The sequence below is a fragment of the Myotis nattereri genome (genome assembly GCF_964212035.1).
Source record: "Myotis nattereri genome assembly, chromosome: 10".
Taxonomy (NCBI): Eukaryota; Metazoa; Chordata; class Mammalia; order Chiroptera; family Vespertilionidae; genus Myotis; species Myotis nattereri.
Genome location: NC_138085.1, coordinates 24718223 through 24742398, shown reverse-complemented (window position 1 = coordinate 24742398; position 24176 = coordinate 24718223). Strand labels below are relative to the sequence as shown.

Genomic DNA, 24176 nt, shown 5'->3' with positions numbered 1-24176 from the left:
GGAGAGAGGAGGAGAGATAGGTTCCCTGAGTCAGTCAAGTGCTCTCACTTCCTAAGCCTTGGCTTTGGGCCCGGAACACAAGGTTTCCCAGGTGAGGGCCCTGTAGGCCGTCGGTGTTTAATGAGTGTGGAGAGGAGAACCCAAGGCCTCTGGTCACAGGCATCAGGGATTCCCCCAGCAGTCAGCAGGTGGGCAGGGGCCCACTCCAGGAGCAGGCAGACCCGGGTCCATGTGCTCGTTCTAACACTTGTTAGTGGGGGCACCTCAAATATGTTACATGGAGGTCCTGAGCCTCAGTTTCTCCATGGTTAAAATGGGAGCAGAGTCATAGCCTGCTCATAGGGCTGGGGCAGATGTGACAATGTGTGGAAAGCCCTTGGCAGGGGCCTGGCACAAAACATGTTCAAATGCTGCTATGTTTTGCCATGACTGAATCAGGGACAGAGCTGGGGCTGGGCAGGAGCAAGGGAAGAGGGAGGGGGGCCCCTGTGCAAAGGCACTTTAAGACTGTGGTTTGCTGAGTTTCGGGAGTGTCTGTGTTTAACTGCATCTTACAAACCAACAACAACGCTGGTATTAGGAAGTAGCATGGTGCGTACACAATGTATTGTCACTGTTGTAAGCACACTCACACAAACATCCCAGAATGTAGCACAATCGCCTCTTTTTGGCTTTTCCCAGAGAGTTGTGTTTTTTTCTCTCACTTCTTATCTGTTGCCTCGTGCAGGGGAAATGTAGCCCCTGTGTTTTAGGAATGAAATAGATGGGATAAAAAAAAGAAACAAACTATTAAAAAATAATTCCCAGCTCTCTATCAAAATTGCCTATCCTTTCTTTGATATATTTGAGCATATTCAGCATAGTTATTTTGAAGTTCAGTAACTCCCTAACATGGAGCCTTCATGGGTCTGTTTCTAGTGTCTGTTGTTTCTCTTGTTTTTTGCTAGTTTTGTATTGTGTCCTCACATGCTTGGTGATTTTTGGTTGAGTACCACATATTACATCTGAAACTTGTAGAAATAATTTGAGGTAGGATAAAGTTTCCTTCTCCCACAAGGGTTATGTTTACATCTGGCAGGTGGCCTGGGATCTAGCAAACCAGGATGGCTTTCTACTTTCTGGGGCTGAAATGACTTGCAGTCCCTCGGAGGGCTGACATGTTTCCATTCATATTCTGGGAGTGAAGCTCTCTGGAGTCCCAACCCAAGACATGAGAGGTTTGCCAGGCACCCCTTCTTGTGGTGGGGCTTTTACCTCCTTTGCCCCAGAGACTAACAGCTCTGCTCAGCAGCTCACTGTATCTTTTAGGACCAGAGGGACCCTAGGGAGAAAGTAGCTCCAGATGCCAGGCACACATCTCTGGGTTCCTTCCTTTCCCTGACCTTGGCCCTGTGATTCCTTAATGCCTTGTTTGGCCCTCAATACCCCAAATCAGACTAAAACTATATCGGAGCAGCTTTTAAGTTGACCTCAGTTGGGGATTTAGTCCACATGTCCTAGTCCACCATGATCAGAAGTAGCAATCCTGAAAACATAGACGTGACTTCCCCTGTGAATTGGGAAAAGCCTGTTGCTGTGTGAACTTGGTGTCCAGAACCCTTGGCCCAGCCATTCAGACACTTAGTTATAAGCACACTCGCACTCACATCCCAGAATGTAGCACAATCGCCTCTTTTTGGTTTTTCCCTGAGAGTTTTTTTTTTTCTTTTTCCTCATTGCATATCTGTTGCCCTGTGCAGGGGAAGTGTAGCCTCCGTGGTTTAGGCATCACCGTAAGCTCTGGTTTCTTGGGGAGAGAAGTTGGCACTTGGCAGGGGACAGAGAGACAGAAATAGCCACAGAGAAAAACATATTTCACATTTCTCTGATTTTAAAATGCCGGCATCCTAAAATGTGAACCCAACTTTACATGTGAAATGAGTCCCTTGGTTCCCACAGGCTCATCTGTGACCAGGACATGCCCTGAAGGGGGTGGGGACTGTCCTTGTCTCACATTGAGCAAAAGAAGCTTGGAGAAGCTGGGTGGCTGGTTCAAGGTCTCACAAGTAGACCTTGTTTGGGATTCAGGGTCCCTAGTCTGGTGGCCCTAGAGGTTCCTTCCTGGGCATGCTGCCAGTCCCCATTCCCTGTGGGTCTGTGGGAGGGAGGCCCTGACCCCAAGGAGATTTCTGCAAGTATCTTTGCTGTCCTGTGGCAGGAGGGATGGCAGGTTGGAGGGCCTGGGAGTTCTGTCAGACTCCAGCCTGGCCATTCCGGAGCAAAGGCCCTGTGAGCCACGAGTGGCAGATTCTGCCAAAGAAATGCTATATGGGCCAGGGGTCCGAGTCCCACCTGGGTCTGAGGTCCCAGGTGGCTGACTAGGGCAGTTCTGGCTGGCTCAGGTGTGCAAAAGAAAGGGACAGAGACATTTATGGAGCTATGGTATGCACTAGCAGCTGTGCTAAGCACAGGTGAGCTAGAGGCCTGCTCAGGCTACCAAAGGGGACAGAGACATGGAGCTATGGAATGTACACACTACAAATGTGCTAAGCACTTTACATGAATTAACTAAGAGGCTGACGTTGCTATTTACCTAGTTATGGTTGAGAGAACTAAGGCACTGAGGCTGAATGCAGGCGGAGTAGAAAGGGCACCACTTCCCCAAAGGAATCACCTGATAATTGGGGCATTTCCGGTGATATCTGAATTCTCTGGGGTCAGCCTGAGGCCCTGCTCTGGGTGGTCAGACAGACAAATGTCCTTCTCCACCATCCCAGAGCCAGGCCCTCCCTACACTTAACTCCCAGCGCCCGTCTCCAGGCCTGAATGCCAGGGACTGAGCCTGTACACTGGTGGCCTGTCCTGTCCACACACCAGGTGCTGCTGGAATGATGCCCTCTCCCTGGGGTCCACAATTCTCTCTTGTGCTGCCTGGACGTGTCCGTCTTGGAGCAGTTGGTACTCCCCATCTTACAGCCACGCACTGCGCACCACAGCGCCTGGTGAGAAGAAGGCGGGGTGTGCAGAGACGACGTCACCCCTGACCTCTGCCACAGGGATACAGAACTGAGGCACCTGAACCCCCAACACACAGAGGGGACCCAGGAGTAGGTGTTGAGGTTAAAGGAGGGGGTTTGGGATAGGTGAGCTGAGCCCAAATAGATGGGGTGTCTTCACTTCAAGCCAGAAGGAAAGGGGCTTACGTAGAGTCCCCTGAAGCTTCATGATGTCCCCATAATTTGAGAAACCCAGTGGATGACGTCTCACCCCCACCTGCTGCTTTGCTGGTCCAGATGAGGGCCTCCTGAGAGGGACAGGCAGCATGGTCCTCAGGCCCAGCCTGGAGGGTAAACAGAGCTCAGCAGAGACGGTGGAGTTCCTTGGGGTGTCGGGGCTCCTTGGCTCCCCTGAAGCCCATGTGAGAGACCCTAGTCAGGGGATGGTAGAGATGTGCCCAGCAACGGCCAGGCTCTGAGGACCCCTGGGGTGCCCACAGGAGAAGAGATACAGTTTTAAATTTCTGCCAAACCCAGAGTGCAGTTCCCGAGAGCTCCCTCAGGAGGCCGATGCTGCCATTGCAGGCCCTGCCCCACCTGAACTGGTGGGGCACCAGGCCACCAGCAGGAGGGCCCACCAGGACAGGAGCTGGACCAGGGCCTAGACCAGCGGTCGGCAAACTCATTAGTCAACAGAGCCACATATCAACAGTACAACGATGGAAATTTCTTTTGAGAGCCAAATTTTTTAAACTATATAGGTAGGTACATTGTTATTAACTTAATTAGGGTACTCCTAAGGCTTAGGAAGAGCCATACTCAAGGGGCCAAAGAGCCGCATGTGGCTTGTGAGCCGCAGTTTGCTGACCACTGGCCTAGACTCTGCTGTGTGAAGTGAAGTGACAGAACCACTGGGTCACCACCAAGCAGCATCCCGGCTCTGCCAGACTTCCATCCAGCTGCCGAAGAGGTTTGAGGACCAGCGGACGACATACAGCTGTCAGGTGGCTTTCCAATTCCAGAGCTGTGTGGCTCACAGTGGTGCCTGAGGGCTGAGGTGTCCAGGGAAGGGCTGATTTTGGGCAACAGACATTTATTGAGCTCCATGTGCAGAGGGAAACCCACCTCTACCTAGACGCCCCTTCCTCACAGACAGTGGCTCTTGGTGGGCAGTGGCCCAAACTCTGAAACTACTGAGCACCCCTCTCTCTCTCTCTCTCAATCTCCTCCTCCCACTCTTCCTTCCCTCAATCCTCCTTCTCCCCTTTCTTCTTCCTATTTGCTTCGCCCCCCCCCCCCCCCCCAGCCAGGGTAGGTAGGCAGAGCCAGAGCCCAAGAAAAGGGCCCGAAAAAGATACTGGCTAGGGGTTCCAGGGAGCCAGGTTTGAGTGCCTACTGGGGGTGGTGACCTTGGGCCTGGATGGAGGAAAGCCCAGGAAACCCCAACACTCATGGGTGGGGGTGCTATGAGCTCCTCCCTAAGGTGGGATGAGAGAGGGCCTCAGCCAGCTGAGATGGCTGTCGTCTGCCTTCTTTCTATGGCAGTGCATTCAAATGTAAACAAGGAAACTCCACCTTCTGAAACACCCCCTAACTTTCCCTCTTTCAAACTCCGCCATCCTTGCTCCCACCCCTGATGAAACCTCAGGCTGAAGTGCTCATGCTGACCGGTCGGGCCTCCCGCAGCTTGCCTGCTGCAACCTCTTCTGGGTCTGACACGCTGCCCACGAATCTTCAGAAACTCCCAGACACTCTTGGGGAAGTCTGCCGACCCCATGTGCCCACACCACTGTTGGGGCCTCCAAGGGGTGGCCTCCACCTCCACTCTCCTCGTCCAGTGGAGGGATCCCACTGGCAGTGCCTGGGGCGCCGAGCAGGGGTGGGCAAGGGTCATGGCCTGGCACACATTCCCCAAATCTGTGTTTTATGAGGGGCACCCCTTGCATGGCAGTTGCAGTGGGAGGTTCTCAAAGCCCAAAGGCACAAGGGCCTGGTGGAGCAGGGGTGGGGGGCAATTTGTCCTGGGCATGTCTTGTCACAGCTAGAGGCTCTTCAACTTGAAGGAAGCCATTCTGAGTGGTTTGGGGTCCTACCTCTTCAGGCCAGGCCAGAAGTAAGGCCAGGCCCGTGCTGGGCAGCGTGGTGGCAGACTGCCAGGTTGGTGTAAGGAACCTGGGAGGGAGGGTGGGGCTTAGCCTTGTGCTCTGTTTGGAGTGGAAGAGCCAGGCTTTCAGGACAGGCTGTGTCACTCTCTTGTGGACCCTGGGCAAGTCCTTAACTTTCCTGGGTCTCACTTTCATCACATCAGGTGATGACACTCCCCCTAGGCCACTGTGCAGACTCCGTGCTCCGTGCGTCCCTTGCGGGGTCTTGCTCGGAGCGAGAGGCCACCGGTGAACGGCCCCGGGGCTCCCGGGGAGCTCGGCCTGGGACCGACACTGCACCTCCTCCCAGGCCCAGCCCTGGCAGTCCAGCCGGGCAGACACCCGGCTGCCTCCCGCTCTGCAGGTGGTCGTCCGGACTCAGTGGGTCCAGCTCTGGCCGCTCTCTTCCCCTGCGGATCTGAGAGTTGGAGCGAACTGACTGGCTAAAAAATAGGAAAAGAGCGTGTGAGCGCCTTGTGCCCGCTGCAGAGGAGGGTGTCACAGGGCTCTGTTTCCATGGGAACCACTGGCTCAGGCTGGCGCTAGGGTGCAGAAAAGGGAAACTTGGCCAGGTTTCAGGCAACTGGCTCCCGGGGGATCTCCCTGGGGGCTGAGCGAAGGCCCAGGAGTCCGCTACCCTCCCAAAGATGCCCAGGGACCCTCACCCCTTCCTCTACCCCCCACCCAGGGGATATGATGAGGTCCCTCAGCCACCGGATGGGGTTCCAGGCAGGGACAGATGACAGGCCCTGGAGGGACAGGCTACCTGGGAGGGCTCTCCCATGGCAAGGCCCCAGGGGTGAGAAAGGGATAATTAAGTGGTGGCAGGTGAAAGAGGTGGAAGGACCCCTGTGGGTGACCCGGATGATGTGTCCCGGTAGCTGTCACCCTCTCCGGGTGGTGAGCCTCCATCTGTGAGGCCGTTTCGGACCCAGCGCTCCACAGTGATGTCCCCACAGGGAGGAGGGCGGCTGAGGGGACACCAGGCTCTTGACTGCAATGCATGGCCTGAGGTCCTCTCTGGTCCCTCCACAAGGCGTTGTGAGGAGGGGACGGCAGCGACAGGAGGGCTGCCCCTCACTTGGGCAGGAACTCAAGCCCCTCCCCCAGCCTGGGCTCTGCACCCCCCCCCCCACGTATCCCAGCCTCCCCTCACCAAAGTCGGGGAGCAGAGAAAGTGTGTTAGAGAAAGGGTCAGAGTGGGGGCGGCACAGAGAGGACCCCTGGTGGTAGGGGCGGATGGGAGACCCAGAGAGCCAGACTGGCAGGACTTCAACAGGCCGAGAGGGCAGGATTAGGACCTATCCATTTATTCAGAGTGGGACAGTGCTGCCTGGGGCCGGAGGTGGGGTGGGGAGAGAGAGAGAGAGAGAGAGAGAGAGAGAGAGAGAGAGAGAGAGAGAGAGAGGCAGAGAGAGGCAGAAGGGGTGGAGCCCGTAAAAGCAGACAGGCAGGGAGGGGTGGGCAGGGGGCGGGCGAGAAGCTGCCAGTCCAAGCAAACATGAGGCAGCTGCCAGCCCTGCCCGGCAGTCCTGATCTCCTGGGCTGTGAGGAGGGGAGGCCGGCCACCGTCTCCTTCAGCACCCGGGATGCAGCGCGCCAAGGTAGGCAGTGGCGGGGCTGGGGTCTTGTGGGCTGGGGGCTGCCTCGGACCACCCAGGGACCTGTTGTTCCTCCCTTTCTGAGCGCATCCCTTGCTGTCCCCTATAGAATCGCTTTGGGGAAATAAGTGTTGGGGTGTCCTGGCTGGGAGGCTAGACTCCTGGGGTCCCATTTGGGTGGGAGAGAGTTTTTAGGTGTTTGTGGCACAGAAGCTGGACAGAGGAGAACCTGGGGTCAGCCATGTGGCTGGTCCTGCTCTGTGTGGTCCCTGAGCCTGGCTCCATAGCCCTTAGAGCCGGGACCCTGCGTGCTGGGAGGGAGTGTCCTATGCTCGAGGGCTGGCCACCGATGCACCCTTTAATGATTCAAGTAATGAATGAATGCCTACTCCCTAACGGACCATGGGGTCCCTAACAAGGACACATGCTGAGAGTTCTCACTCTGGGGGCTGTTGGGAGTTTGGAGAGAGAGAAAGCAAGGGAAATGCCTGGGGTGGGGGTCAAGATATGGTGACAGGGTAGTGGGAAGGATGCATAATAATTAAGTGAAGAAGGAGGGAAAGGAACATAGCTGACCCCCAGAGCACAGTTAGCACTCAGAAAACGTCCGGAGGCCATGCGAGCTCCTCCTGTGCTGGGACTTCTCTCTGCGGCAGGAAGTGGCACCGAGAGTAGGTCTGTGTGCATCAGAACGTCCCAAATAACAATGCTCTGAACAAGGCTGGTTGCCTTTTTCTCTCGGGCAGAAGTCCAGAGGGGGCAGAGGAGGGCGGGCACGGAGGGCCATGGTCAGCAGGGACGCAGGCTCCATCGGGCTCCCTGGCTCCCATTCTGAGGGGACCTTAAGGCCCATAGGGCTGCGGGAGCCCCAGCCAGGACTGCAGGTGGTAGGAAGAGGAGAGGAGGACGAGCAGAAAGCTCAAATACAACCAGGGTCTCCTGCGAGGGGAGAGTGGATGCCCCCAAAGACGGACTCCTATCTCTCACCCATGAGAACAAGGGGCGAACGGTGGGCTGTGGCTGACTTCAGGCCACACTGCTCAGAGCCCGGCCACCCCTGCCCCGCCTAGTCCATCTCCCAGGGCTGCCAGGAGGATGAGCAGAGGTGACAACACAAACCTCTTCAAGCTTGGCAACAGGGCAGGCTGAAGGGGTGCTTGTTCTCCCAGCAGCCCCGGCGGGCAGGCAGACGTAGAGGAACAGTGCCTGTTCTTAGGCGCACACACTGCAGGCTCAGTGCACACACACACCGCTGCCAGCACAGTCCCTGCCCATCCGCAGGTCAGTGCGAGCACGCACCGCATGGCCACACGCAGCACCTGCCCCCGGCGCCCTGGGCTGCACAGTTGCATGTAGACAGTCATCCTCTTGCCTTGCCTCTGCCCTAACGCCCAGAGCTCATCCTGGGAGCTTGGCTGGCCCCTACCGGATGGGTGGTGGGAGTAGCTCAAGTGTTCCCCTCCAACAATTGCACCTGGCCCTCCCCTTGGCCATTGTGACCCCACACTGCCATCCGCCCTCCTCCTCCTCCACAACTGGCTCCTGTCCCTAAGGATCTCGAGGGGCCTTGCACCTGCCAGTAGCCTTCCTGTGACTGGAGCAGGGCCCACACCTGCTGGTGCAGGGCCAGGCATGGCCAGTGGTCCTTGAGGAAGCTGCCCCTGAGCCATTTACCAAGGTCAGCAGGAGAACCGGTTGTGAAATTCACCTTCACTAGCGGCAGGAGGGACTGCAGGTCAGGGCGCAGGCTGCCTGTCACTGCCACGGTCAGGGCCCAGTCCTCGGCCTCCTGCATGCACCCTCCCGTCATGCACCCTCCTGTCATGCACCCTCCCGTCATGCACCCTCCCGTCATGCACCCTCCTGTCATGCACCCTCCCGTCATGCACCCTCCTGTCATGCACCCTCCCGTCATGCACCCTCCTGTCATGCACCCTCCTGTCATGCACCCTCCTGTCATGCACCCTCCTGTCATGCACCCTCCCGTCATGCACCCTCTCATCATACATGGGTCCTCACAGCAGCCCCAAAGGGCAAGCACAGTCACTGCCCTCTGCAGACACCGAGGCTCAGAGGAGGGAGCAGTCTGCCCATCACAGCACCCAGACTTGAACTCTGTGAGTAGTGGGCTCTGCTGGAGTGGGCATGCCTGTGGCCCGGGGTTCATGCCTGCTGCCGGGGTTCCAGGGAGTGTGCCCCAGGAACCTCTACCTGCCAGGCTGCAGCCTTCCTGCAGGGCACTTTCAGGAGGTGGGCCCCGACTTGCTCCCTCAATCTGCCTGGCTGGAGCTGAGGCATGAGTCAGATGCCCGAAGAGGCTCTAACTGTTCTCCAGGTGGAGGCTGGGAGGTCAGGGCTGGCCCTGTACCTGCATCATCTCCCTGGACCCACGTGCGGCCCACGAGGTAGCTCTTGGCATTGTACCCACTTCACAGATGAACCTGAGGCCTGCCCTAGATGGCAAGTGACATAGCTGCAACTGGGATTTGAAACCTGCTCTGTCTTACTTCCCTAGGGCTGGGGGAGGGGGGGTCCTGGAGAGGACTGCAGGGGACAGATGCACACCTGGAACCAGGTGGCTGAGGAGGGGCCCTCTCCCAGCTGAGGGCTGGCTCTGTGTGCTTGTGGCTTCGAATCCTCTGAACCCTTTAGTGACTGCACGCAAGCAGGTCCCACACCCAGCCACGTCTCCTGGATCAGCCGTGCAACTTGGAGCCTCCAGAGCCCCTTTCTAGGATGCAGGGCCAGAGCTGCAAAGAAAAGAACCTGGGGTTTGTGAATTCAGGATCCCTTTTCTTAGCAGAAGCTTCTGCAAGAGTGGGAGCTGCTTTGCAGACTCAGTCTGGCTTGGGGCACTCGGGCCCCCTCCCCCACCATGCCAAGGCAGCCCGGGTGAGGCCCAGGAGCAGCTGTTGAGCCTGATGTGACCTCTGTGAACCACAAGGGCTGCCTTGATTTCCAAGGCAAAGAAAGAAGAGGGGGGAGAGCTTGGCAGGTCTCCCTTCGCTGGTCCCAGACAGGGCAGGAAGGAGCCTGAGCAGAAGGAGGGTGCAGTGTGAAGTGAGTCACTGTGCTGTACTGCTCCCCTCCCCCACCAGCTCCCCATCCCCGGCTGACTGATGTTCCCTCCAACAGGTGCATCTGTCAGCTGTGATCAGCCCATGTCCTAGAACCACAGAGCAGCCACGGGACAGGGAGAGATCCCAGGGGCCCTGCAGGCACCAGGGTGGGATGGGTCGGGGCTGAGTAGAGCTGAGGCAGGATAGCCAAGAGGGCCCTGTCCCACCTCCCAGCTGGCCTGGCCTCCCGCTTTGGATCTGCTGCTTCAGGTCTCTGCCCAGCCTCCCTCCATCAGGCTGGCCTGTGCCCATGCTGGCTCAGCTGGGCACAGCAGCTGCTGGTTCTCTCCAGCCTCCTCCCCAGCGCTGCCCTTACCCCAGCGCTGCCCCCCACACCGCCCTTCCCCACCTTTTGCACATGGGCACTTCCATCAAGAGGCAAACGTGGGCCCCCCTGCTGCTGGTGCCACCTATGCCCAGTCCATTCTGGCCGTTTTATGATTCTCTCGAGATGGGCAATCTAGGCAGGGACCCCAGAGAGTCAATCCTAGCCCCAACTCTTCCCTGTTGAGTCTGTGGGCTTGGGCAGGGCCCATCCTCCCCTCCCCCGCCTTGGGCCTCAATTTCTGCATCTGGAACTCAGATTCACGTAGAGCCTTTGTGCAGCCCACACATTAGTCAGGGCCGTGTGCTGACCAGTGGGGCTGGGTGTCGAGGTCTGGATCACCTCCAAAGGTGACATGACGTAGATCCCCGCCCACATGCACAACATCTGTGCCCTGGCCTATCACAGCGCCCTGCATGCAACATTTGCCGGGAAACCTGGGGCCTGGAGAGGTAACGTGGCTGCACCTGTGGGCTGCTAGTCTGACTCAGTCCCAGCCTTACACCAGCTGACCGTATGTCCTTGGGTGAGTTATGCAGCTCCTCTGTGCGGAGGTCTCCTCACTTTCCTGAGGAAATATTATCAACCCTCTAGAGACAATGAGATCTTATACCAACCCTCTTAGCACAGCCCCAGGGGCACAGAGAGAGCTCCATGATGCCGGGAGGTGTCAATGCCCCTGTTTTCTGGTGACTGGGTGGAGCCCGGAAAAGGCCGGACAATAGAATGTGGTCAGTGAGCAGCTGGGGGGGGTGGGGTGGGGACCCCTGGGTTAGTGAGACTCTCCCCTCCTGGGCAGCACAGTGGCAGGGAGCAGATGATTTGTGTCCTGGCCCAGGTGGCAGTCATCAGAGGCCAGTTCTCCCCTCTCCTGCTCCAGGGCTCTGAGAGGGGTAGCGCCAGGTGTGTGTGTGTGTGTGTGTGTGTGTGTGTGTGTGTGTGTGTGTTCAAGCACGTGCCCATGCAGGTGTCTGCAGGGACTCATGACAAACCCAGCTCCCCCTCATCAGCCAAGCTGCCTGGCCCACATCTGTCTCTGTCCAGGGGTGGGTGGAGAATCGAGGATCCCAGAAGCCTCCCGTTCCAAACACTCAGGGCCGCACGATGTGACGCCCACTGCCACTTCCTGCCATCTGTCCCAAGTGATGGAAATAGAGCAGGCGATGAGTGGGTGCTCAGTGAGCCAGCCTGCGCTGCAGCACCCCGATGGGTGAGGGCCAGGCAGCCCCCACCTGAACAGGCCTGTGTGTGTCCTAGGGCAGTGATCGGCAAACTGTGGCTCGCGAGCCACGTGCGGCTCTTTGGCCCCTTGAGTGTGGCTCTTCCACAAAATACCGACTTCTGTGCATGGGCCACGAAGTTTCAATCGCACTGTACATGCGCGCCCGCACGTGGTATTTTGTGGAAGAGCCACACTCAAGGGGCCAAAGAGCCACACGTGGCTCGCGAGCCACAGTTTGCCGACCACCACCCTAGGGCAACTCTGCTGGGAGGAGAGAGACTGGGCTGGAGCCTGGAGCCTGTCCCTCTCACAGACCAGGCCCAGCATTTCCTGTCTGGAGGGAGAGGCTCTAAACCTGAGCAGTGCTTTCAAATGGACTGAGGGGCTTTAACAAACCGAGCAGTGCAGGCAAGCACTGCAGCCCTCAGGCAGGCAGGTGTGGGCACTCCAGGCGCTTCTGATGTGCCGCTAACTGAGCAGAAAGGCTGGGTCTCCCTGCCAAACACCACGGGGCCATGGGCTTGGCCATGCCCCTGGAACCGGGTGGCCAGGCCCTCTCTTGGCATCAGAAGGGTGAAGAATAGTGCTAATCACTCCTTCTGGAGGCTTCGTGCATGTCAGCTCAGTTAACCTTTCCCACAGTCCTGTGCGGGCACATTATCATCCCCATTTACAGGTGAGGAGACTGAGGCGCAGCTGGGTCAGGTACTTCGTCTAAGGTCACCCAGCCAGGAGGCGAGGGCCCAGAGTTCAAGTCCCTGTCCGGCTGACCAAGACCTCTCCCCACTGCTCCTGGTGCCTGAAGTAACAGTAAGCAGCCTGAAACCACCCCTACCCTCTCCGAAGTGCGTCTTCTGAACCAGCATCTGCTGGTCCGAAGCTGTTCATGCTGCTTTGCATCCATATGTGTCTTGGGAGACGTCGGCCGTGCCTTTCACATACATGCTTACTCACATGACATCAGCTCTGGGAACGGAGCCTGGGTATCGTAACTCAGGTGGACCGGGGCCCTCCATGGCCTCCAGCTGTGCACCCCATCCCCGCAGCAGCCTTTGTCTGCAGGTGGCCGCTGCCAAGCCTGCTCTGGGCCACGCGCAGGGGTTCTCAGAACAGCTGGTGAGAACCATAGACTGAACTGGCTGTTCAAAGGTCTTGCCTCGGTTCGCCCCCAACGCCTGACCAGATGGGCCCCACAGGATAAGGCTGTGTCCACGGGGCAGGGGGCTGTGAACTGTGGGCACCTGACCTTTCAGGGGACCTGTGGGAAGTGGGGAGCCATGAGGTGGGATGTTGGGCCCAGGTTCGTGCTTTGTCGAAGGTGATCTGGCCTGGCAAGTGTGGTGAAGACTCTCAGAGGATGGTGCTCCTGGGGCAGAGTCTGTACTGGATTCCGGGGGAGCTGGAAGGCATGAGGGTTTGCTTCCTACATCTCCGTGGTGACGTTTCAGCTGCTGAGGAGTCACCTCGACCCCCTATCACTACCCACATCTGCAGCAGGTCCTAAACACCGGCACACAGCATCTCCGCCACCCATCCCACTGCCGGGGTCTGGCTCAGCCCCCTTTCTCCCTGGGCGGGAGCAGCCCCCCAAATTGGCCTCCTGCTTCACTGTCACCCAACCCTCCTAACACTCCACCAGGCCGCCTTTCTGAAACAACCCTGCCTGGCCCTGGCTGGGAGGAGGGGGGGAGAGGGGAGCCGGGGGCAGTGCTGCCCAATGGACAGTGCGAGCCACAGGAGCCACTTCAAATGTCCGGGTGGGTCCACAGAGGACATTTTTTAAAGAGTGAGAGCATTTTTAATAATGTATCTTATTTAACCCTTTGTAAATATCATCATTTCAATGTGCAATCGACATAAAAACTACTCACGAGCCATTTTGCGTGCTAGTAAGTAAAGGCTTGAAATCCAGTGTGTGTTTACACTGCGGGCACATCTGGAGTTGGACCAGTCACATTCCAAGTGCTTGGCAGCCACAGGTGGCCAGTGACCACCGTGGGGGACAGAGCCTGGCCACCTTCAGTGGGCCTCTCGGCCTATAAGTTCCTACCTGTTTGTCTTCTGCCTTCACCAATTTTGTTTTATCTGTGCTACTGTTTTTTTACTTTAAATGAACTCACAATTTAAGCTTTGACAAGCAATTCTAAAAGGGAGTCTTTAAGTCATTATTGTAAATGGAGGGCTGGTAGCAGCTGCTGAAGTAGGTGTCGATCGAGTGTAAATGAATCAGGAGGCCTCGGCTGGAAATACATGATGAGGATTCATTCAAGGGTCTTCTGGTTTATAAACCCCAAACACAACTAGGCAATGCCTAAGGGCCCTGAAGAAGAAAGAAAAGCTAAGGGACCTTATAGAAAAAACGACATTCTTGAGAAGAATCAGTCCTGCCTTCCTAGCTTCTGGGTTGGTCTAGGTAGGAGATAATCGTTAAGGTAGCTGATGGTCTGGATGGTCGTGTCAGGCTGTTGGATATGTGACCATTCTTTTCTAAGTCCTTCAGGGGGTGACCAGAGGGTTATCTGTAGTATTTATATCATATTTATATATGTGTAATCTCCAGGCCTAAGTGGAGAGTTAAAAAATTCAAGTTCCCAGGTTACTTAAAGCAAGAATAGAATCATTTCCTCACATCCCAGTCTACTTGATTTTAGTAATTTAGCAGCTTGACTACAGTGAGTCCATTTTATTTCTTCACTCTTTCCTCAAAAGTAACCATAGCAACATCACCAAAATGAAAACAATAACCCGTCCGTATGTTGCCTGCGGAGGATATTTTTTCCATTGCTTTTGTAAGAGAGGGGGACCATCAGGAGTTAGAGGAGTCATCTCTTGTGCCAGGCAGAGGTAGCTCCTGGGTGCCCAATGGCAGAGCCAGCCTGGGGCCATTTCTCCCTGGAGCCAGTGACCTCCAGTCAGGCCCCCTGGGACACACCTGAAGTTGAGCAAGTTGGGCTGAGTCCTCCTTGACCTCGAGTAGGGGAGAGCACAGCACAGGGCCTGGGGGAGCTTGGTAAGCGGGTGTGAGAAAGAAACCAGGGCAGGGTGTGGGCTGCAGTTGGCTGATCTGGAGGAGGGTCTAAGTGACCTCAGGAGATTGGTGTGCCCATGAAATAAGGCACATAGTAGGTGCCTCGCCATGTGGCATCCTGTCTGTCCCTCCCCTGCTCCTCGTGGGCAGGGGACTTGGAGGGACTCTGAGACCTGCCCCTGGCCCTCTTGTTCAGGCAGGAGCTGGAAGTCTCGGGGCTCTGGGGTGAGTGTTAGGGCCTGGCCCTGCCCACCTGCAGCCTCTGCCCAGAAGGAACCTTGTAGACCTCAGAGGAGGCAAGCAGGTCCCCAGTGCCAGCCTAGGGCCATTTCTGGGACCTGGACCGGATGTGCAACGGGGGACTCAGCATGACCCGAGGGCCCAGATTTCTGGCTCCATTGGTCTCTGTCACTCAACCCGAGCCATTCCCTGAGGCCCATGGAAGATGGAAGCTCTGTCTCCTGTTGCAAGGACACTGACATCAAGTGATGGGGGGAGGGAAGGTAAATTATGGAGAGTATCATGGGACTTGAATCCAATCAATAGTTCATATTTATTGAGGGCTTTGTGTGTGGTTGTATTTTTTTAATACTCTTTTGTGTGTGAGTGTAAGAGAGCATTTTTGACTTGAAACTTGAGATAATTGTAGATCTTCATGCAGCTGAAAGAATAATACAGAGAGATTCTGCGTATTCCCCAGCTCCCCTGACGGTAGCATCTTGCAAAACTGTAGTGCAGAGGTCGCAGTGGGACACGACAGTGGTGCAGTCCACCAGCCTCATCTGGCCTTCCTAGTTTTACACGTGCTCATTGTGTGTGTGTGTGTGTGTGTGTGTGTGTGTGCGTGTACATGTGCATGCACTCAGTGTTTGCGATTCTATGCACGTATGTAGCTTTGTGTTTCCACCACCGCAGTCACAACACAGCGCAGGTCCATCACAAGCATCTCATGAACTGCCCTTGTACAGCGCACCTCCCTCCGCCGCCTCTGCCCCATTATTAACCCCGGCCCACTAACCTGTTGCAGTGCTAAAGTTTTGTCATTCTATAGAAATAGAACTGTACAGTATGCGATCTTTTGAGGTTGGCTTTTTCATTCAGGATCATTTCCTAGAGAGTCATCCAGTTTATTGTTTGCAACAATAGTCCCTTCCTTTTGTTGTTGTTAATCCTCACCTGAGGATATTTTTCCCATTGGTTTTCAGAGACAGTGGAAAGGAAGGAAGGAGAGAGAGAGAGAGAGAGAGAGAGAGAGAGAGAGAGAGAGATCTATCTGAGAGACACATCAATTGGTTGCCTCCTGCACATGCTCTGACTGGGGGCAGAGAGCGAACTGTAACCCAGGTACATGCGCCCTTGACTGGGAATCGAACCCATGACCCTTCAGTGTGCAGGCCAACGCTCTAACCACCATGCAGGCCAATGCTCTAACCACCGAGAGCACTAGCCAGGGTAATAGCCCAATCCTTTTGATCACTGCCTAGTACTCCATGGTGTCACCTTAAAAAGGGCATCTTGGGCCTGTCTAGTTTGGGACTATTCCAGGTGAAGCTGCTGTGCACATTTGTGTGCAGGCTTTGTTCATTGGGATAAATGTTCAAGGGCACAATGGCTGGGTTGGGTGGCAGTTGCATATTTGCTTTTTAAGAAGCCACCACCTGTTTTCCAGAACGGCTAACGCATCACATCAGGACCAGCAAGCCGCAGTGAGGTGGCTTGTCTGCATCTTTGCAGGCACTTGGTGCTGTCACTACTTCCCAGCCATTCCGATAGGTACGAGTGACATCTCATGACAGCTTTCGTTTGCACTTCCCAGGAGGCTGATGCTGCTGAACATCTTCTCATGTGCTTCTTGGCCACCTGTGTGTCCTCCTCGGGGAAAGGTCTGTGCGGGGCTTTGCCATCTTCTCACGGATACTTTGTTCTTTTACTGTTTGGTTTTGAAAGTGAGGGCCTCCTGAGTGCTGGGTGCTTGATGGGGAAAAGAAATTCACACAACAGGCCAGGGCCAGCCCTCAGAGCTGACATGGGCAGGGGAAGTGAGAAACAGACAGAAAACGCATCAGAAAACTAATACATACGATAAATTCAAACGCCATGCATGCTGTAAGGCACTGTAAGTGCTGAGATTGAGCCTGCATGAAGGAGGGCAACCTGGAGGTGAGGGGAACTCCTAGTACCTGACCTGAAGGGGGCCTGCCAGAGAGAAGGGGTCAGCCTGGACAGTCCAAGGGATAAAGTGTGCAAGTGGAGGAGGGAGTGTGCAGGTGGAGGAGGGAGTGTGCAGGTGGAGGAGGGAATGTGCAGGTGGAGGGGAGTGTGCAGGTGGAGGAGGGAGTGTGCAAGTGGAGGAGGGAGTGTGCAGGTGGAGGAGGGAGTGTGCAGGTGGAGGAGGGAGTGTGCAGGTGGAGGAGGGAGTGTGCAGGTGGAGGAGGGAATGTGCAGGTGGAGGAGGGAATGTGCAGGTGGAGGGGAGTGTGCAGGTGGAGGAGGGAGTGTGCAAGTGGAGGAGGGAGTGTGCAGGTGGAGGAGGGAGTGTGCAGGTGGAGGAGGGAGTGTGCAGGTGGAGGGGAGTGTGCAAGTGGAGGAGGGAGTGTGCAGGTGGAGGAGGGAGTGTGCAGGTGGAGGAGGGAATGTGCAGGTGGAGGAGGGAATGTGCAGGTGGAGGGGAGTGTGCAGGTGGAGGAGGGAGTGTGCAGGTGGAGGAGGGAGTGTGCAGGTGGAGGAGGGAATGTGCAGGTGGAGGAGGGAATGTGCAGGTGGAGGAGGGAGTGTGCAGGTGGAGGAGGGAATGTGCAGGTGGAGGAGGGAGTGTGCAGGTGGAGGAGGGAATGTGCAGGTGGAGGAGGGAATGTGCAGGTGGAGGAGGGAATGTGCAGGTGGAGGAGGGAGTGTGCAGGTGGAGGAGGGAGTGTGCAGGTGGAGGAGGGAGTGTGCAGGTGGAGGGGAGTGTGCAGGTGGAGGAGGGAGTGTGCAGGTGGAGGAGGGAATGTGCAGGTGGAGGGGAGTGTGCAGGTGGAGGAGGGAATGTGCAGGTGGAGGAGGGAATGTGCAGGTGGAGGGGAGTGTGCAGGTGGAGGAGGGAGTGTGCAGGTGGAGGAGGGAATGTGCAGGTGGAGGAGGGAATGTGCAGGTGGAGGAGGGAATGTGCAGGTGGAGTAGGGAGTGTGCAGGTGGAGGGGAGTGCGCAGGTGGAGGGGAGTGTGCAGGTGGAGGAGGGAGTATGCAGGTGGAGGAGGGAGTGTGCAGGTGGAGGGGAGTGTGCAGGTGGAGGAGGGAGTGTGCAGGTGGAGGAGGGAGTGTGCAGGTGGAGGAGGGAATGTGCAGGTGGAGGAGGGAATGTGCAGGTGGAGGAAGGAATGTGCAGGTGGAGGAGGGAGTGTGCAGGTGGAGGAGGGAATGTGCAGGTGGAGGAAGGAATGTGCAGGTGGAGGAGGGAGTGTGCAGGTGGAGGAGGGAATGTGCAGGTGGAGGAGGGAATGTCCAGGTGGAGGAAGGAATGTGCAGGTGGAGGAGGGAGTGTGCAGGTGGAGGAGGGAGTGTGCAGGTGGAGGAGGGAGTGTGCAGGTGGAGGAAGGAATGTGCAGGTGGAGGAGGGAATGTGCAGGTGGAGGAAGGAATGTGCAGGTGGAGTAGGGAGTGTGCAGGTGGAGGGGAGTGTGCAGGTGGAGGGGAGTGTGCAGGTGGAGGAGGGAGTGTGCAGGTGGAGGAGGGAGTGTGCAGGTGGAGGAGGGAATGTGCAGGTGGAGGAGGGAATGTGCAGGTGGAGGAGGGGAATGTGCAGGTAAAGGACAGGAGGCTGTGCTGGGCATGTGAAGAGCAGGGTGAGGTGGTGGCAGGCAGATGGCATGAGGCTGACCAGGGTGAGGCAGGGCTTGACTGGAGTGGGGCTCTGCAGGTTGGACCAGGTCATTGGGGTTTTATCTGAAATGCCCCTGGGTGTGCTAAGCAGGGTGAGTGGGGATTTCATTCCTGTGGGGGTCTTCTCACTGACCCCACGGTCCTAGACTGTTACCTCCCTCACAGAGGCCCAGTGGGGTGGAGGGTGATGTGTCATCTCTCGCACCCCCCCTTCCTTCGGTGCCCCAGGGCCTCCCATCCAAGGGGCGGGAGCTGGAGTGGCTATAACAGTCCCTGACAGCCCAGCCAGACCCTCTCCCAGACAGACAAGTGTCAAATATTCATGAGGATGAGAAGCTGTCACTCCCCTGCCCTCCCCCGAGGTCTGATGGGCCTAGTCCACAGGACTCAACCCCTCCTGGCGGTTGTGTGACTCTGCCCCAGCTCAGCCACTGTGGGCCCCTCATTCCTACTGTGAGGACCCCCTTCATAGAGAGTGGCTCACAGGGGCCCAGGCCCTCAGTCATGTGGAGGACCTGGCCCGCGGCTCCTGCCGTCCCCCTCCCTGGACCCGGCTCAGGGAGAACACACCGGGGCTCCTAGCCCGGGAGCACAGCGGAGCATTTGTGAGCGGGGGCTGGGCCATGACTCGGGGGCTGGGGAAGCCCTTCTCAACTCTCCAGGCCTCTCAGAGGGCCTGGCCCCAGGAGAGCCAAGCGGCTCATGGCCAAGACCGCCTGACGGTGGAACCAGGAGCCATGAGCGCTGTGGCCCTGAAATGAAAGTCTCCGCTGGCACTGCTTTCCTTATCTTTAAAATGGGGTGGCAACGCCGACCTCTGGGTTGTCATGACGATGAGATGACACTGAGACCCAGAAGAGAATGCAGGAGGGGAGCTCTTGGCCAGCGTGCGGCCTCCAGGCTTTCCAAGAGGAAAGAGCTCAGGCCTGGGCAGCAGAAGGAGTCCCCGGGGCCAGGGGTGCCAGCCCTATCCTGAGAGGGGGTCCTGCCCAGGCTCTGAGGCCACCTCAGTTTCTGCCTCTGACACCCTCCACTAACCCAGAGCCCTCAGCAAAAATTCATGTGGTAACGAAGCAGCAGCTGCCTGTCTCCTCTCACCCCACCCCTGGGACCAAAATAAAGACTTTATTCATCAGGCCATTTCTCTCCTGAATAAGATCATTAATAATGGAGAACACGGCCCCAGCCAGTTTGGCTCAGTGGATAGAGTGTCAGCCGTGGACTGCAGGGTCCCGGGTTGGATTCCGGTCAAGGGCACGCACCTGGGTTGCAGGCTCCTTCCCAGCCCGAGTGCAGGAGGCAACCAATCGATGTGTTTCTCTCACATCAATATTTCTCTCTGCCTCTGCCTCTCCCTCTCTCTTTCACTCCCTCTAAAAATCAATGGAGAAATACCCTCAGGTGAGGATTTAAAAAATAAAAACAAACAATGGAGAAGATGCCCCCCTGGACGGGTGTGTGTGCATGTTTGTACATGTGAGCATGTGCTCGTGTGGTGTGTGGAGGGGCCTCCCTCAGCGTCCCTAGAATCCTGGGGCCCTGTCTCCCCTGCTTGCTCCCTCCTTCCGTGCCACCAGGATGGCGAGGTTGCTGCAGCTCTGGGCACCACTTCCCCTGCCTCCTTGCCAGGCTGAGCCTTGGAGGAGGAGAGGAATAGGGGGGTGTTACCAAGGAGGGTGTGTGGTGGGACGTGGCTTGGGGGGGCTGATGACTATGAGAGGGGCAGCTGGAGGCTGGCCCCAGGCTGGGGAATGCCCCAAAAGTCAGGATTAGGGGTTTGGAAGTGGACCTGTCTAGGTGGCCACTTCACCAGATACTGACCAGGAAGCCCAATTCCCCCCAAAATGTGTTTGAACCTCATGGGGGACCTCCCACCTAATGGGACCTTTCAAGATGAACAGACCAGCTCCCTCACCATTCGGCACCCACAGATCCCACCATTAGAAGATGCTTTGGCGGTTTCTTATTCCCCACGTGTAGGAGAGCCCCCACCGGGGCAGGATGAGAGAGTCTAGCAGGCCAGGCACTTGCTTTCCCCGTTCACCTTGCAGCCAGGGACTGGGCTGGGACAATGGACTCCTCTCCGCTTGGCCTTGAACCTGAAGCTAGTGATTCAACTGAGACACCCCAGCTGCAGCCTCCAGGTTCCAGGGACAGCAGGGCATGAGGCTGGGGGCGGGGGGGGGGGGGGGGGGGGAGGGGAGAAGGCGGATCCCTAGCCCAGTGTTACCCAGGTGCATAGGTGTTCATGAGCCCCTTCTGTGGGGTGACCATGGCTGAGGTCTGGCTGTCCAGCCACCTGCTCTTTGCTGCAGTCTGTCGGTCTGGCTGTCTGTCCTCCCTGGGGAGGCTGGGACTGGCCCTGCTGCGCCCTGCTCATTCCTTTCTGGTTAAAATCAGCCTGGGTCAGGTTCTGCTCCTTGCACCTGAGGACCTGAGGCAGGGCTGTTTGGGGCTCGGCCTCTGCAGAAGCCACCTAATTGCACAGCTATCTGTTATTTGCTTTGAACAACCAAAGAGTTTTCAGAGCTATGCCAACAGCACGCTGACCCTCAGAGGATGTCACCAGCCAGCCCTGTGGCCACCATCCTGGCCACCCACCCACCCACCCACACGGGGTGCTGCTGCCCCCCACAGCCAGCACTTCGGCCTGTCACAAATAGAATGAGCCTGGGGGCTGCTTGTGGCCGTGACCCAGCTGGCCAGGCCACACCCATGGCATAGCCGTCCCTGGCAGGAGACTGGGCAGATGCCCAGAGGGGCCACCATGGCTGCTGGCTGCACACAACCCTCCCAAGCCTTGCCCTCAAGGGGTCGCCCTGCTGCCAGAGTGGGCACTGAGGACGGTGGGTGCTCCAAGGGCCAGGATGGGGTGCGGCTCAAAATATTGTTGTAGAAAAACCAATCTGGCTGCGCTGGGGCCTCTCCCCAGGTTGTCCTCTCCCGTCCACACCATGGAGCTCATGTCCAGCATCTCCGAATAACTCCTGTGGCCTCTCCGCCCAGATGCCTCCAGTTTGTTGTTTGAGCTGTGTATTCACATCATCGCACAACCCAGGGCAGTGGGTTCCATCTGTGCGCCTCCCCGCGGAGGCCGGGGTCCCTCCTGCAGCCCCGCCTTCCCTCAGGCAGAAAAAGATGGGAGGCGCGGTGGTGAAGTGGAGGCCGGGCTTTGCTGTGTGACCCGGGGCAGATCCACTGCCCTCTCTGGGCTTCAGTCAAGGGAGAGGTTGTGATCTCTAAGGAACTGTCCAATTCTGACAACCAGACCCATGTCAGGGCGGGAGTTTGATGAGCAAGTCTAGACCTCATCTCCCTCCTTCCAGGGACCCCGTCGTGTGCCAGACCAGGGTGCAGAGTGGGGAGCCCACAGGCCCTGCCCTCGACCCGGAGTTCCACTGCACGCAAGGGCAGGCCCAGTCCCTCGGCCCAGAAGCTGGGGAACCCTGGTGGCTGGGTCTTAAAGCATGAGTAGGGCTCCCTGGGCCCTGAGAGGAAGGCTTTCCACAGCCGTGAGGAGCACAGCGGGTGGGAAAGAGTGGTGTGTCCACAACCAGGCTGGTGTGGCTGGAGGAGAGTGTGTGTGGGAGGCTCATGGCCTCGCTGGTCATTCTCCACCCACTTCTCTGTCCTGGGCACTGGGCTGCTCTCCTAATGGAAACTGTCTGTGCCTGCAACATGGCCTCGCCATGCAGACCAAGGGCTCCTGCACAGAGAGGTAGGCTGGTGAGGCACTGGGCAGGAGATGGCCCATGCAAGAGGGAAGGGCCCCTGCAACTCTCTGGCCGGGACTGGGGGCTCCTGGCATGCAACCCTGGAAGATGGGTCCCTGGGTGGAGTTTAGGACGGGACGGCCTTGCCCAGGAGAGTGGGGGAGTCTGGAGCAATCTGGTGGTGCCCTTCGTGAGCAAGGGCTCAGGACCCCTCTGCCTGTTCCTGCTGCAGGAGATGATGAAGATGTCCGATGGCAGCCTCCTGGGGGACCCTGGGGACACACCACTAAGCAAGAAGCAGGGTGTCAAGTGGCAGAGGCCAAGGCTCACCCGCCAGGCCGTGATGCGGTGCTGCCTGGTCAAGTGGATCCTGTCCAGCACTGCCCCACAGGGCTCAGGTAGGGCTGGGGCGGGGCTGGGGATCTGATCGGAGCTCTGTCCTGTCTGGGGGCTCAGAGATCAACCTGGGGCCCCAACCCAGGCCACACCATCTCTGTCTCCATCGGAGATGTTTTCATTCATTCGTGCCCGTCCTCATTCATCCATGCAGGCCACGGAGCTCAAGGCAAGGCCCCCGAAGGTGGAGACAGAGGGCTGGGACCATGCTGAGGTGCTACTGGGGTCGCTGGTGGGGTGGGGCCCAGTTTCAGAGGCTGGCAGGCTGGGCTTGCTGCACCCACCTCACCTGCTGGGTAACATGGGGCCGGAACTCATCCTTTCTAAGTCCTCTGTTGCCCGGCCAGTGTGGCTTAGTGTTTGAGCATCGACCCTGGAACAGGAGGCCACGGTTCAATTCCTGGTCAGGGCACATGCCAGGGTTGTGGGCTCGATCCATAGTTGAGGGGCATGCAGGAGGCAGCCGGTTAATGACTCTCTCTCGTTTCTATCACTCTCTCCCTCTCCTTTCCTCTCTGAAATAAATAAATATATATATATTTAAAAATGGGGTGGGGGCTGGTGCTCACCTGCAGGGCACATGTAGGGCACATGTGAAGATGGGCAGCAATGTGTGCACGGGTCTGGGAAGAGGGGCCTCCCTAGCACACGCAGGGCTGGTGCTGGCTCTTCACCGGGCCTGCATTCTGGGTGTTTGTGAGGCATGGAGAGAAGTGGCTGCCCTGTGCTGGCTGTGGCAATACCTGGTGTTTGCTGTGTGTGGCCTTGAACAGCCCCATCTTCTCACATACATGCACAGACCATGCACTCACACCTGTGCATACCAACCATGAACACCTGTGCATCTGCTACACGTGTGCACACCTGCTCACCATGCACATACACATATCATACACAGGTGTCCATGCCACACGCAGGCACACACACAAACAGGTGTGCATGAGATTCTGCCGCTCTGACTTTAAGGAAAGGGTGCAGATGTGGCTCTGACAGCTGTCTTGTTTGTTGTCTCAGACACTCTGTGATTTCCAGGGGCCTCAGTCCCCTTCGCTGGAGAATGGGCACAGCCGTAGCCCTATTCCCCCAGCATGATGGGGTAGGAGCGGGGAGGGTGGAGTGAGGAGGGTAGGAGTGAGGAGGGTGGGAGTGAGGAGGGTCGAGTGAGGAGGGTCGAGTGAGGAGGGTGGAGTGAGGAGGGAGGAGTGAGGAGGGTAGGAGTGAGGAGGGTAGAGTGAGGAGGGTGGAGTGAGGAGGGTGGAGTGAGGAGGGTCGAGTGAGGAGGGTGGAGTGAGGAGGGTGGAGTGAGGAGGGTGGAGTGAGGAGGGTGGAGTGAGGAGGGAGGAGGGAGGAGGGAGGAGGGAGGGTAGGAGTGAGGAGGGTGGAGTGAGGAGGGAGGAGTGAGGAGGGTAGGAGTGAGGAGGGTAGAGTGAGGAGGGAGGAGTGAGGAGGGTAGGAGTGAGGAGGGTGGAGTGAGGAGGGTGGAGTGGGGAGGGTGGAGTGAGGAGGGTGGAGTGAGGAGGGTGGAGTGAGGAGGGTGGAGTGAGGAGGGTGGAGTGAGGAGGGTGGAGTGAGGAGGGTGGAGTGAGGAGGGAGGACTGAGGAGGGTGGAGTGAGGAGGGTGGAGTGAGGAGGTAGGATGAGGAGGGTAGGAGGGAGGAGGGGTAGGAGGGAGGAGGGTAGGAGGTGGGTAGGAGTGAGGAGGGTAGGAGGGAGGAGGGTGGAGGTGAGGAGGGTGGAGTGAGGAGGGTGGAGTGAGGAGGTGGAGTGGGGAGGGTGGGTGAGGGGAGGTAGG

General features: G+C 57.5%; 1 protein-coding gene across 5 annotated transcripts in view; it reads left to right on the top strand.

The window, feature by feature from the left end:
* Positions 1-6567: 6567 nt before the first annotated feature.
* Positions 6568-24176, top strand: part of KCNIP3 (potassium voltage-gated channel interacting protein 3) — a 70451-nt gene continuing 52842 nt past the window's right edge. Inside the window, exons 1-2 of one of the 5 annotated variants that reach the window (XM_081101394.1) lie at positions 6568-6723; positions 22221-22386. In XM_081101394.1, coding sequence (XP_080957520.1) covers positions 6709-6723; positions 22221-22386 — 181 coding nt within the window. In that variant the 5' untranslated portion in view covers positions 6568-6708. Of the gene's footprint in view, positions 6724-16236; positions 16298-22220; positions 22387-24176 lie in introns of those variants that run through there. The other 4 variants (XM_081101397.1, XM_081101396.1, XM_081101395.1 and 1 more) reach the window with 4 other exon arrangements.